The 13,635-nt window shown below is 48.5% G+C and overlaps 5 protein-coding genes across 5 annotated transcripts; 2 read left to right on the top strand and 3 right to left on the bottom strand.

Annotated features, from left to right (window-relative positions):
• Positions 1-322: 322 nt before the first annotated feature.
• On the top strand, positions 323-1,783 carry TRVA0_047S00826 (uncharacterized protein; the record flags this gene model as incomplete). Its single annotated transcript, XM_076686976.1, has 1 exon — positions 323-1,783. The coding sequence occupies one exon, from the start codon at positions 323-325 to the stop codon at positions 1,781-1,783; it is 1,461 nt and encodes a 486-aa protein (XP_076538813.1).
• An 860-nt stretch (positions 1,784-2,643) lies between these two features.
• TRVA0_047S00848 (arrestin family protein) lies at positions 2,644-4,392 on the bottom strand (the record flags this gene model as incomplete). The annotated part of the gene is made up of 1 exon (XM_076686977.1): positions 2,644-4,392. One exon carries the CDS (start codon positions 4,390-4,392, stop codon positions 2,644-2,646), a length of 1,749 nt encoding a protein of 582 aa, XP_076538814.1.
• Positions 4,393-7,718: 3,326 nt separating this feature from the next.
• On the top strand, positions 7,719-9,506 carry MET13 (methylenetetrahydrofolate reductase (NAD(P)H) MET13; the record flags this gene model as incomplete). Its single annotated transcript, XM_076686978.1, has 1 exon — positions 7,719-9,506. The coding sequence occupies one exon, from the start codon at positions 7,719-7,721 to the stop codon at positions 9,504-9,506; it is 1,788 nt and encodes a 595-aa protein (XP_076538815.1).
• Positions 9,507-10,204: 698 nt separating this feature from the next.
• Positions 10,205-10,915, bottom strand: TRVA0_047S00892 (COG1/VPS51 family protein; the record flags this gene model as incomplete). The annotated part of the gene is made up of 1 exon (XM_076686979.1): positions 10,205-10,915. The coding sequence occupies one exon, from the start codon at positions 10,913-10,915 to the stop codon at positions 10,205-10,207; it is 711 nt and encodes a 236-aa protein (XP_076538816.1).
• An 821-nt stretch (positions 10,916-11,736) lies between these two features.
• TRVA0_047S00914 (uncharacterized protein) lies at positions 11,737-13,185 on the bottom strand (the record flags this gene model as incomplete). The annotated part of the gene is made up of 1 exon (XM_076686980.1): positions 11,737-13,185. One exon carries the CDS (start codon positions 13,183-13,185, stop codon positions 11,737-11,739), a length of 1,449 nt encoding a protein of 482 aa, XP_076538817.1.
• Between the last annotated feature and the right edge of the window lie 450 nt (positions 13,186-13,635).

Consider the following 13,635-nt stretch of genomic DNA (forward strand, 5'->3'; position numbering starts at 1 on the left):
AAGTTTTAGTTCCAAAGAGGAGTACGTAACCAGTAAAAGTCAAAAGATTGTACGTTTATAATATTTTAAGTACGGCAAGTTACGGTAGTCGGTGAAGTTGATCAGTAGACAAAAACTCGGCAAGTGGTAACGACATGTCAAGAACGTATAGCTAATATTATATGAGTGCGTCAATTAAATCAACTGGATCTAGAGAAAATTTGGCAAGGTATCCTGGCTTTGAAAGAATGGCGGGAAACAGATCTGATAAGATATAAAAAAAATTGAGTGGATGATGGTGGGACTTAGAAACACCCCACATCAACCTCAACATCAACGTCCGATGTCAGTATCAGCACCAACATCGGCAGTTCGGAGTAGCGGTGCCGCTAATCAAGACGGCATTACACGTAATACGAGTCAAATGTCTTCCTATTCGCCATATGCCGCGACTGCCAGCTCTTCAGCCCCACCAGACGAAAGCTTCGGAAACTCTTCTTCAGATCTCAGTTCTCCTGCTGGACTTGCAGTGCGATATAATAGAATGCCAGCACGGTATCGCGAAAGTTGTCAATGTATTGTATGCTCTGCGGAGGATTCCGATTGTGACACTGAGGAACTCGAGCAGCTGCAGGTCAGAGCCAGATTGGACAAACTAAGTCAACATTTAGACGTCATGCGTGATACGATGAACGATCTTTATGCTCAAGCGGTGGCGATTAGAGAAATGTTAAGGATATCAGAGGGTCCAATTGCGGTTGAGTCTGCTCAAAACAGCGCTAAAAGCGTATCCAAGCGCCGAAGGAGTACCGATACTAGGAGGACGCGTAACCCAGAGATAGGGCGGTCAGGAAGACCAAGAAAGGCCATTAACAGTGAAGAGACGGTCACTAATGGTGAAGAAGCAATCATTAATGAAGAAACGGCCATTAATGAAGAAACGACTATTAATGAAGAAACTGCCACTAATGAAGAAACCACCAATAATGAAGAAACGACAATTAATGGTAAAGAAACGGCAGAAAAAAGAAGTCGTGGGAGGCCAAGAAAGATTATTGTTGTTGCAGAAATGGCGGAGGAAAGAAGGGGCCGGGGAAGGCCAAGAAAGATTCATGATAGCGAAGAACCGACAGTAGGAAAAAGGGCCCGGGGGAGACCAAGAAAGGTTGTCCCTGTCAATGGTGGCGAGCCCACAGTAGAAAAAAGGGGACGGGGGAGACCAAGAAAAGCTGTTAACAATGAGGAATCGACAGAAGAAAAAAGGGGACGGGGGAGGCCAAGAAAGGTTGTTAATGTTGAAGAAACGACAGTCGAAAAACGGGGCCGCGGGAGACCAAGAAAGGTTGTATCTGGCGAAGAAACGATAGTTAATGGCGAAGAAAGAACGATCGAAAAACGGGGCCGGGGGAGACCCAGAAAGAGTGATATTGGTGAGGAGGAGGCGATGGTGATAAAACAGGGTCGGGGTAGACCAAGAAAGAGTGATATTAGTGGTGAAGAAATAACGGTCGAAAAACGAGGACGCGGAAGACCAAGAAAGAGTAACATTGGTGAGGATGTGATAAAGCAGGGCCGGGGGAGACCAATAAAGACTAGTATTAATGGTGATGAGGCGACGGTTATAATTCGGGGCCGGGGGAGACCAAGAAAGAGTGATTATGAAGTGAGCAGTGATTTAAACCCCGAGAGGGCGGTAACAGGGCCTGGAACACCTCGCAAACGGCAAACTCACGACATGGCAGAGGAGTCAATTAATAATTGGGGTATCTTGAACAAAAAGCCCAGGTCACGGCGTTCTGTATAATAGTTTTCTTGATTAAAGTCCGTTGCAAGTCGTTGCATAAGGTAAAGAAGTACATTGATGCCAACATCCCTATTTTCCCACCAGGTGGACAAAGCCCGGATAACTTAAACTTCGTTACTGGAATTCATGAAGCCTTCACCTCTGTGATCTTCAATAAGATTGTATGCATATCTAATGTTATGAATCACGTTGTAGCGGTCCGCAAATTTTGCAGTATAAGCTTGAGTCTCTATCGTCTCCAGAAATACTTAGGCTGTGAAATATATGTCGCATTGCGATGATCGTACAGAGCTATCGGCCATTTTAACCGCATCCAAGAGACTGAATTTTTATTACGGGTGGTGCGCTTTCCTCTTCTATTAGGGTAATAAATGTGGCAAGCTAGGCAAATCAGGCTGTCCGCGAGAGCATCCAAGGTTTTACGGACTGGCTGGACTCTCCATATCTGACTGTCAACGTTGTACCGTAGTCATATTCCCTGAGGTATTCCAAAACTATGAGCCATACACCACTGGGTAGACTGTTCATGGTGATTTTGCAGCTTTTTTTTTTTGACGTTTGATACAAATATATCAGTTCAATAATAGAGTTCAAATACCCGAGGCACCTTCCAATTGAGGTCCAAATTGCACCTAATAATAATAATAATAATAATAATAATAATCTATTTGCGTGCACCTAATAATAACTTGTAAAAGTTCGCTTGTTACTGGTAATTGAACATTGATCGAACCTAATAATAATTGGATGCCAACAACGTTCGCTCAATAATAGAAAGTTGAGCGAACCTAATAATAGCTTACAAAACGGTCGTCGCCAATAATAGCAAGGTTAAAAAGTCATAACATCATTACATATAATTAAACATTGATTGGGTCCCTGGGCCCAGTCCGGTTGGGGGGCTGGGGGTGCTTATTACGGGTCGTCGTAAAGTTAAATTGGAAGCCATTAAACGAGTCATTAGAATGGTGCGGCACGATCTCCTCCTCATCCGACGAATTATGGTCATCGTCCAGCGAAACGGCTTCGTGGGTCAGCTGGCGGCTGATTGCTGGAGTGTAGTCTGGCGGCGGGTTGTATGGTGGCGGAGGCTCGCTGAATAGCGTCGTGCCAATGACGGAGCCATGACGTGCGAATCGCACGCCATTGCTGCCACCACATACATTATAATAATTGGGGAGCACCATGTTTTGTGTCGTGCACTCTGGGTGGAGGAACGTTATAGGGGACTCAATCGAAATCTCAAAGAACTTTCGTCGGTCATGCTCTTCATCGTGCTTTGATATTCTCATGACGACCTTGATCCAGTGGTGCGACTTGATGTTGCCGTATGTCGTGTCTGGATGCAGATTGAGCAAATCTTTGTTGCGACGGAAATCGACTCGGTTCTGCAGCGCTGCGTGCGTGAACTTCTTGGGAATGTGAATGCTATAGTCGAGGTCGGTTTGGCCCTTGGAGTCGTTGAGGAGTGAATGCTCGATTGAGCCTGCAGTAAACTCCTTGACGAGGTATCGCTTGGCCGGCTCAATGCGATGGACTTTTCGGTTGCGACAGTAATAATCGACGTTCTCTGAGACGTAGAAACGGATACGGTGCAGCCTAACGTCGTCTTTGAGCGGCTGTAGCCGGAAGCTCACTGGAATGTCGCCGCCAATGGGGAAGAGCTTACCGTGGATGATAACATCGTATGACAGCCGTTCGTCCCACTCCCGATGGAGCGTGATTGGTTCACTGGCCTCTACGTTGGAATAACTGGCGCCTCGAATGAGCGGGATCTCGTGAATCCCATGCAGGTCCTGGGTGAAGGCGCCCACCCGGTCGACAGATGCTTCGAGCACGTACTTAACTGATCCGTAGGGGGCATCGATTGTTTCGGGCAGAGACGACGGCAGGGGGAGCTCAAAGTTGTAAACATATTTGCCTGGTTTGAACACACGGTAGCCCCGGGAGTTTGTGTTTCCCTGGACTTTTTCCTCTTTGGAAAAGCTTCGGTGGGGACCCAGAGAGAGGTCAGGCAGCCCAACCAGCGAGGAATCGTTCGATTCAAACGGAGTATGGCTCACCTGGGAATAGCCCTGAATGTTTGTTTTGCCTCTGAGCAGGTTAGTGATGCCCTTGGTAATTGGGCCTAGTAGAGGAGTGGATGAACCGCTCTCATCGCTGCATGCTTCGTCGTCTCCCGTCTTATCGAACTTGACTAAATGAGCCCCCGAGGAGTACTCAGCCAGTGGAGAGCTAGCGTCAAAGAAGTCCCACTCGTGCATGTGCAGTACGGAGTCTTCCAGGATATCGACTTTTAGGGGTGGGATGCCCTCAGGCCACTCAGTCTTGGCAGTTCCTTTGAAGCGGAGCATAATGGACTTGACTTTGGTGGGTTTGAGAACTCGAAGGACGAGCGATCCTCGCAGGATAGCGGACTCTTGTTCGTACATTTCATTTCGCGTTAGGCCCAGCAGGAAGATGTGGGACTCTGTCAGGTTGAGCGATAGGACTGCTGTGTGGGTCGACGACAGGACGATATTATGGTCATCTTGTCTGTGTGGGTCGCTGGTTGTGCTGGTTGGCTCTCCGCTTCCTATGAACGGTATTGGCATTGATTCGTTCAGCATTATCACGATATAGTTCGTTTATCTTAGTAAGAGGTCAGTATTCTATCTCAGGAGATAGTTCGATCTTAGTAAGAGGTAAGTATTCTATCTCAGGAGATAGTTCGATTATCTTAGTAAGAGAGGTAAGACTTTATCAGGTATAGTATATATAATACTTATGGACAAAGGGTATCTACCAAAGGACCGCGATCAGATCAACTATCTATGACGTTGATCTATGGTAAATAAATATAAAGGATAACGAAGCGCGGTATATATATTAAAAAGCCTATCTTAATATGCCATGTGATGATAAAAGACAGATGGGGGGATTATAGATTATATAGCAGCAGACTAGGGCAGTTTTACCCGTTACAGAGAAGAAGACCGACGCCGGGATATTGAAACCGAAACCTGGTTCAGCCCCATCCAAGCCCTTCTCCTCGGCATAGAAGGCCCCTACCAGAGATGACTCGCTGATGCATGAAAGTCCTTTAGTCGCTTAGGTTTCGATCATCCTCGGATCGGATCAAATTCTCCGGTGGCTGCCAAAGCCGCACTTGAATATGTACAATAAGCGCCTTTCCGGGCTGCACTGCTAATCCTTATGTGAGGCTGGTTGGTATACGTACATTTGGTGCATTTACATTTTTTTCATGCCAACGCCGTATGCCGCCTTGCTGCTTTTTTTTTTTTCTCTCTGCTCAAGGCGTGAGGGAACTCTTCCATATTCTGATGGGTTACGCAGCTTGGCCATATTTCTGGATTACGTAGCTTGTCATTAGATGAGCATTGGTTGGACGAATGGAGGTCTCACCTGGCCAAGCCTCACACCTCTCCGAACCACGACCCGAGATGAGCGGCTGGTCCCCCATTCTCCCCCGGAAAAACCTGCTTTCGGGAGGAGTCCCGGGTTACTAAGCCAAGTCCAGAACTGAGGACGATTAATGGTATGATACAAATCGAGAATCAGCGGACTTGATGGGGGGTTCCTGTAGATGTACCTCGACAGGGGCCTGTGCATGAACAACGGGCGTAATAATTGCCAGAGCCGATATAGAGTTTTGCTACCGCGGTTCAAAGCTATGGTGTCGGTCTTCTTCATCGGAGTGCGATCACCATGTGTAAATGTTAGCTGATATTTGTTTTTTACTCTTTGAAGATGATAGTGTGATAATATTGCTATGTAGAACAACTGATGAGATTAACTTGGTTCTAGGACTATGATATCGGTGAAATTTGTCGTATATCGGTACTCAGCCCTGCTTAGCCCTGCTTGGCAGAAGTTGGAGGGGTGGTGTGGCTGAAACGGATAGAAGGTATATACTGTCTTGACTACCCTCTATGGAAAGGGGGTCTTAGGCATTAAGGGTACAATGTACCCTGTAGTACTCAGCTCATGCCAATATCTGTGGGGAAAAAACCAGGGTTACATCACCTGCCATTGAAATACGTACGATTCACATCTATCACATCATCAATCATCTGCCATATACCGGTGATACATGGGTATTGTACCTATGCCACTTGTGACGGGAGGAATCGGCCAAGACTCGTCTATTTGTTCTTAGAATCATAGTTCTGTCAATCAATCTCATCAATTGTGCTAACTGTGCACTAATACTGCTGGTTCAAGATTCTATACTAATGGAATTGCGCCATTTGAGTGCTGCGGCGGTACCACTAATTTGTTATTACTAAGCACAGGACATGATGCTGGGGACATCGGTGGACATCGGAGGACATCGGTGAATATCACGAATCCCCGTGGGGGTGGCTTTCCTGCGGCTGAATTTTGACTCCTTGGACTCTGCTTAGAAATGAGTCGGCTAAATCTAATTGATTGCCCAGAGACGCGTACTTTGTGGAGAGGTGTGCTGACACCGGTGATGATGATCGCTGAGAGGTGTGCTGACCTCGATGATGATAATCGCTCAAAAATGCATGCTTGGAAATCCATCACCGATCTTCTGCCGACTAATCCTCGGAGCTAGTTGATTGCTCAAACATACACAACTCTTGATATCGGCAGCATGAGATTCTCTAATCCTCGGTCCGTGCGCTACCCCGGAGATAACGGAACCCGACACGAAACAGATGCCTAACGGTGCTGCGTATTGAACAGTATGACGAAAACCGCGTACAAATTAATACCTAGGAATTGTAGTCGCATTCGTTCTGTAGATGAACTTCATTGTGACAGAATCCTCGGTTTCTTCAAATCGGAGTCCGCAGCCGTCCTTTTGTCTTCTTCTTAGCTGAATACAGTTATATTATGCTAGTAAAAGGCTTTCTTTTTCACTGTGATAATGCCAGTTCCAAAGCTATAACCGCTCTTATCGCTTATCGCCGATTTGTAGCCGTTTTCCTTCCATCCCAGTTATGCGCGGTTACGTCTCAAGTGCGGCTAACTAGGTGGGTGCGGCTCCTGCGGCTCGCGCGGCTAGCTAGCTATAGCTACAAAATGAATACCTGGGGCGCTGCCCCAGACCCCTTAGTTGGGGGGCTAGCGCCCCCCAAACCCCCCCTTCCCCCGGTAGTACGCCATCTCTAGAGGTCCTCCGCGGAGCGGAGCTACGGGGGTTTGGGGGCTGGCCCCCAATTCACTCTGTGCCTATTTCAAGCTAACCTACCACTCTTCTCTTCTCTTCATACAATGCTCCAGATCCCCCAGTAGTACATAAACTCTAGAGGTCCTCCGCGGAGCGGAGCTACGGGGGGTCTGGGGGGCTGGCCCCCAGGAAGAGAGACGCCGCATGGTGCGCGGCTGGATAGAGAATCACGTGATAGAATTGCACGTGCTTGTTGTTCTAACTACATAACTTAACTTAACATGTACCATGATTGTTAACTTTTCATCCGATATCGGCGTGAGGGGCTATGGTGGGGCATTGAAAAGTTTTGAAAAAATCGAGGATTAAGCCATTAAACAGAAGAATTAAACTTCATAGCCAAGTCTAACCAAGCAAAGTGGATTATATTTATAATTATAAATCGACTATAAAAAAAGTCCAGGCCCATGCTCTAAAGATTTCTCCGGAGATGTGCGGGGCGAAACCGGTTAAGCGAGAACGGAGGTTTTACTGTGACTAATTGCTAGGCGAAGGAGCTTGGTAGTGAATAATATGCAGTGAGGAGAACGTATCGTTACACATGTGTTGAGTACTATTTGGCAGGTAATACAGCGTAGCTGCAAGATAAACGGTGAGTGGCATCAATTGGCATATTTCCTACCCCTACAGTAGTTTCGCTTTTCTCCTTTTTCACTCGCACTCTGTGGTTTCTCTCTCTCTGCGTAGAAGTTAAAAAAATATAGAGAAAGGATCGCCTAAAAGTAATAGTAAAAAATGAAGGTATCCGAGAAACTCCTGCAGGCCCATAGGGATCAGAACGATCCGGCAACCTTCTCCTTCGAGTACTTTGTGCCCAAGACCTCCCAGGGGTTGCAGAACCTCTACGACCGTATGGACCGAATGTACGACCTCGGTCCCCAGTTCATTGATATCACCTGGAACGCCGGAGGCCGCCTGTCCAATTTGACCTGTGAGATGGTCGCGACGGCTCACTCGGCTCTCGGGCTCGAGACCTGTATGCATTTGACCTGTACGCGAATGCCCACCGAGAAGGTTGAGAACGCTCTTAAGGACGCTTACAACGCCGGATGCCAGAACATCCTCGCCCTGAGAGGGGACCCGCCAGCAGTCGGCGGAGAGTGGGAGGCTGTCGAAGGCGGCTTCTCCTACGCTAAGGACCTTGTGAAGTATATCCGAGATAACTACGGAGATTACTTCGATATTGGCGTTGCGGGATACCCGGAGGGAGACCCCGATGAGCGAAATCCGGACGTTTTGATCCCGTTCCTCAAGGAAAAGGTCGATGCCGGAGCGTCGTTCGTGGTTACCCAGATGTTCTACGATGCTGAGAACTTCATTGAATGGGTTCGCAAGTGCCGAAAGGCCGGTATTAACGTGCCAATCATCCCCGGTATCATGCCGATCTCGACCTATGCCAGCTTCATGCGACGGGCCACCTGGTGTGACATCAACATTCCGAAGGAGTTCCTCGAAAAGCTTGAGCCCATCAAGAACGATGATGCGCTTGTACGACAGGCGGGGACGGAATTAGTGGCTGATATGTGCAGGAAGCTGCTGGAATCCGGAGTTATCAACCACCTGCATTTCTACACTATGAACCTGGAAAAGTCGACCGTCATGGTCCTTGAGCGGCTGGGGCTCGTGGATACTGACTCTGTTGCTTCCAAGGCCATCAACTCGAGCCGGCCAACTCCGCCGCTGCCGTGGCGACAGAGTCTGGCACTGGGCCGAAAGGAGGAGACGGTGCGACCAATCTTCTGGAAGAACCGAAAGCACTCGTATGTTTCGCGAACTGCTGAGTGGGATGAGTTCCCCAACGGACGATGGGGCGATTCGCGATCCCCGGCGTTTGGCGATCTTGAGCGGTACGGTGTGCTCATGAGACAGACTGCGACCAAAGCAATTGAACTGTGGGGCACTCCAGCGACTCCAGAGGACCTGGGCGAACTGTTTGCCGGCTACATTGACGGTAAAATCAAGTCTCTGCCGTGGTCCGACCAGCCCATCTCCGATGAGATCGAGTCCATCAAGCACCAGCTGATTGATCTCAACAAGCGCGGTTTCCTGACCATCAACTCTCAGCCGGCCGTTAACGGCGTACGATCGAACCACCCGGTCCATGGCTGGGGTCCTTCGAACGGCTATGTCTACCAGAAGGCCTATCTCGAGATGTTTGTTTCGCCAGACAAGATCGAGCAGCTTGTGGCAGCTTGTGACAAAAACGAGGACGTCACGTACTATGTTGTTAAGCAGGATGGTGAGTTGCGGACCAACTCGACCGTGGATGGACCAAACGCTGTCACCTGGGGTATCTACCCGGGCAAGGAGGTCATCCAGCCGACTGTCGTCGAGAAGATTTCGTTCTTGGCCTGGAAGGACGAGGCATTCCGGCTCGGCGAGGAGTGGGCCAACGTATTTGCGGCGGACTCGCCGTCTCGAAAGTTGATTGACACGGTGTCCAAGGAATGGTACCTCATCAACATTGTGCACAACGATTTCCAGGACGCACTGGGCATTTTCAACATCTTCAACGGCTTGTAATGTGATTACTGGCAACATCTTTAACGGCTTACTGGCTGAACGTTTATTCATGACATCAACTGTCGACATCAACTGTCAAAGGTATTTATTATTAACGAAGTTTACGAAGTTTACGATATACCACTCCGGGATTATTCAACAATCCCTGGACCCCTTGTATATACGATATCAATTCAACAATTGACGATTTTTATGATATATCAGTTTGCGCGGACTACTCCTTGACGAGTTGAAGCTTGAGGATGGGCCTTTTGGTATTCCTCAGACTACATTTTAGACCATGGAATAATGGGTGTGAGACTTTGTAACGGGAGTGTTGTTGGGAGTTTGTTACAGCGTTACGAAAACGTAACCAGGCATCGTCATACGGGGGTTTGGGGGCAGAGCCCCCAACTACGGGAGCTCGAGGGCTGGCCCTCGAATACGCTGCGAGTGCAGCAAAATGCCAATCCCCTCAAACCCCTCTTGGGGCTCCGCTTTCGCGGAGGTTCTGCTTGAATGGAGGATTGAACTATGGTAGAATGCAACGATATTCTTTCAATCTATAGCGATAAATAAATAATTGTAAATGAATCAGACCTCATTGGTTTCATGCGAGAAATTTTGTTTGTGGGAAAAGCGGGTCGTAACAGTTTACCCCCCTTGACATGCTGAAAGCTCCGGAAATACGGGAATGACATGGGATAGAAATTGCATGGTTAGATCTCCCTGAGGATAGTTTGACAGCGGTCTCGGATAATTGACAGCTCCTTTATCTCTTTATCGCCCTCTGGAGAAGAATCGATCCACGAATCAAACAACTTGATAGCCTGCTGGCCCTGTAATATAGCCTCATCACGCTTATTCTGGGCAATCAACAATCCCAGCTTCTTCTCAATAGTCAGAACCCACCTGGCAGCATGCCGAACGTTCAGCTTTGTAGTCAATTCGCCTGAATCGTCCTCAGTCGATTGCAGCCGAGGCAGTCGCTTAGATATATCACTAATACGCGACAAATTGCCAATTAAGTCTTCTCGAGCATTGTCCTGCTGCCGCGATGCCATCCCTTGCAGGGTCGCACTGGCAGTGATGAGCTTGTTGTAGTTGTTATAAACAAGCGCTTTCTGTTCACTTTCCAGCGTGCGAAGCTCTTCCACCACGGTGTTTTCCTGCTTCAGTAGCTCTCTAGTGTCACTTTCTGCTAGGACTTGCTTGACGAATGCGTCTGCATCCGCCACTTCGTCTAGAGCTGACGAAGTCTCGGCCTCATCGTCCAGACTGCTGCTGCTACTACTAGACGGCACAGAGTCCGCGATAGTAGGAGTTTTTGCTACGGACGCCTCTTGCTTGCTTTCTTGAAGCTTGTAGAATTCTCTGAGCCGTTTTCTGGCCTCCGTCTCAGTCGACGGGGTCCCCTGGCGATCGGTCATACTTGGGTCCTTCGGTATGTCTTTGGGAACACATCACCTAAATTTGAATATGACGACACACACAACCATAGAGTACTATACCCCTGCATTTACTACCTAGGTATTGCCGTCGGACATTTAGAAAAAAAAATTATCAATGAATCCCCTGCTTAATGCTCATAGAGCCAATCTGGCTATGATGGTAGTGACTGTATGCTACTATGCCTTTGCAGCAGCCATTAATACCCATGACGGATACATGGTGCGTCCCGTAACCAAAATAAAAACCATGGGCGGCTTGATTAACCAGGCCGCAGTCACTCTCGCCAATTACATTTTCCACGGTGGCGTTGTATTCTATTGTTTGAAAGAGCTGTATAGTAACCTTAGATTCTGCTACTACCACGGTAACAACTCAGACCTGCTCCAGTTCCTGGGGGCTATGTCCTGCTTAGAGACCCTTATGTTGGTCCTGTTCATTGGAGCCGCTTTTGGAACTCAATATTATGCTACAATTTGTCGGGGTCTGCGCACGGCTCAAGGGAGTTCAATTGCCGTTGGCATTGTCGTTTCTACTGCAGTGGGTCTTTACGCAATTGAGTAATCTCAACAAGTTCCCCCATAGCAATCTTCGTTGGATGGGCTCAACAAGTTCCCCACAGCCACCTTCCTTGCATTGCGTGTAACGAGCATATAAAGGGAAGAACTGAAGAGCGGCTGCAGAGATCATCCTCATGACCATCTATTAATTGTAATACCAGGCTACATTTGACACAATAATTATATTAATCCCCCTGCAGGACAGACTGATGGATTCTTCCCCGCTCATAACGACTCCCAGTTTAACCGGGCTTGCGTTTAGGATGCTTGACCATCCAGAGCAGAGCTCCTGCAGCAGAATGCTCAGATTCTGCGTGACCCAGTCTCCTCCGGAGTGCCCTGTATTCTTCCCGCATCACCTTGTTGAGCTCGTGGTGTGCATCTGAGATAGCGCCGTGTTCCTTGGGCTCAATGAGGCTCACCTGGTGGCACAAGAGCCGGGCTTCGTACCGAAGCTCCATTGGCGTCTCCGAGAGCCCCAGCATGGTCGGGTCGCAATAAAAAGTGCACTTAGGGTCAATGCCCATCAATTCCTCCATGTCCTTGAGGATATCTGTCGTGTAATAAGCAAACTTGTTATTCGTCTTGTATGGAACGATGTGGATCGTCATGCCGCTCTTGTACCGTGGGTAGCAGACCTCGCTCTTGAGATATACGACGTTGTGGACCGGGCTTGGTGGGGGCTCAATTGTGACCATCTTCATGACCTTCTGCCGCTCGCACAATTGTCTGTCTCTCTCGCTCTGTTCTGAGGACGCACGTATGACCTGCACGTATGTGTATTCTCTCACACCGGTCGCGTACTCAATTGCCTCCCGGATGCGCGTGTAATGCCAAACCCGCATGCCCTGGCGCGTTTCAAACATTGGAGCTTCTTCGTTCAACTCGGGAGTAGGAGACAGGGACGGAGAAGAAGAGCGTTTCCGCCGCTTAGCAGGCGGATCTTTGCTGAGGTCAGCAAACCGCAACAGATGGGCGTCCTGGGCCATTGTCTTGTTATTGGCCACCTTGAGTAGGGCGGGCATATCTGGAGACACCCGAACGTAGACCATCATGTCCTTGGCAAAAGGCCGGCCCTGGGATTTGGTCTTGCCGTCGTCGAGCTTAATGAGGCGCTTTCTGGCTATGCCGCACAGATTGGCCCGGGAATTGCTATACGTGTGGCTGATGGACCGGGACTGCACCTGCTGCAGGGCATTGTAGATTCTAGTCCCTCGGGCGGCGTCGTACTGCTTGGCTTCCTCAAAGAGCTCTGCAATGGTCTTGGGCAGCGGTCTGTAGGGCTTACTCTCCAGCGCCTCCAACTGGAGTGAAGCAGGATTTAGCCTCGCTTGTGGAAGGTTTGGTGCAGTCCTGAGATCTTCTTTGGACTCGCTCTTCTTGATCTTCTTGACAGTAGGTCCTGCATCGTCTTCGTGGCTGGGATTTAACAAATCAATGAGGTTGGATCTTTTGGGCAAGACTGGAGACGAGCTGCTGGAGATCGGTGAGCTATGAATCAACTGCTTGAACGAGTCTCCTGAAGAGGATGACGAGGAAGTGATAACTGATGATAGGAATGCGGAGTTTGGTCTGAGGGGGTGCCCTTCCACTGGACGGAAGTAGTCCACACATTCGACAAGGCCCTTGGACTGAGGATGGTAGGGGCCATCTTCGACTGACAATAACTCTTCGTGTTCTCTAACTTCCATTGAAAACCCGCTGATGGGCTTAGCAATAAGCGTGCGCATACCGAATGAGAATTGGAATTAGGGATCTGGGGTCTTTTGGGGCGGGATTTATATACACGAGAATCTCCATCCGCATTTGTCCTCTCCTCCTCTATCAATCTATCATAACACTGTCCTTTTTGCCTACCTTTGCAGCTCGTCTCAGTTGCTTTTAGTTTGCATGAGAGATGCATCAGCAATGCGTATTATCATACGTTCTGCCGGTGTCCATACTAGTCACGATTGCCGTACAAATTCATTTCTTTTGCCAGGGCTGCGATTGAAATTGGCTGGTTGCAGATATCGGCTCTTAATGAGATGAACTGTACAGGAAACTAGTAGGTGATGGTTTAGCGATCCCCATGAACTGTTTCGATCCCCATGGTTTCGGTTATACTTAGCGGTTTTTGCCCGGTTTTACCGTGTACCTTT

Source organism: Trichomonascus vanleenenianus, assembly GCF_965637985.1.
Source record: "Trichomonascus vanleenenianus strain CLIB 3782 genome assembly, contig: TRVA0_047S, whole genome shotgun sequence".
Taxonomy (NCBI): domain Eukaryota; kingdom Fungi; phylum Ascomycota; class Dipodascomycetes; order Dipodascales; family Trichomonascaceae; genus Blastobotrys; species Blastobotrys vanleenenianus.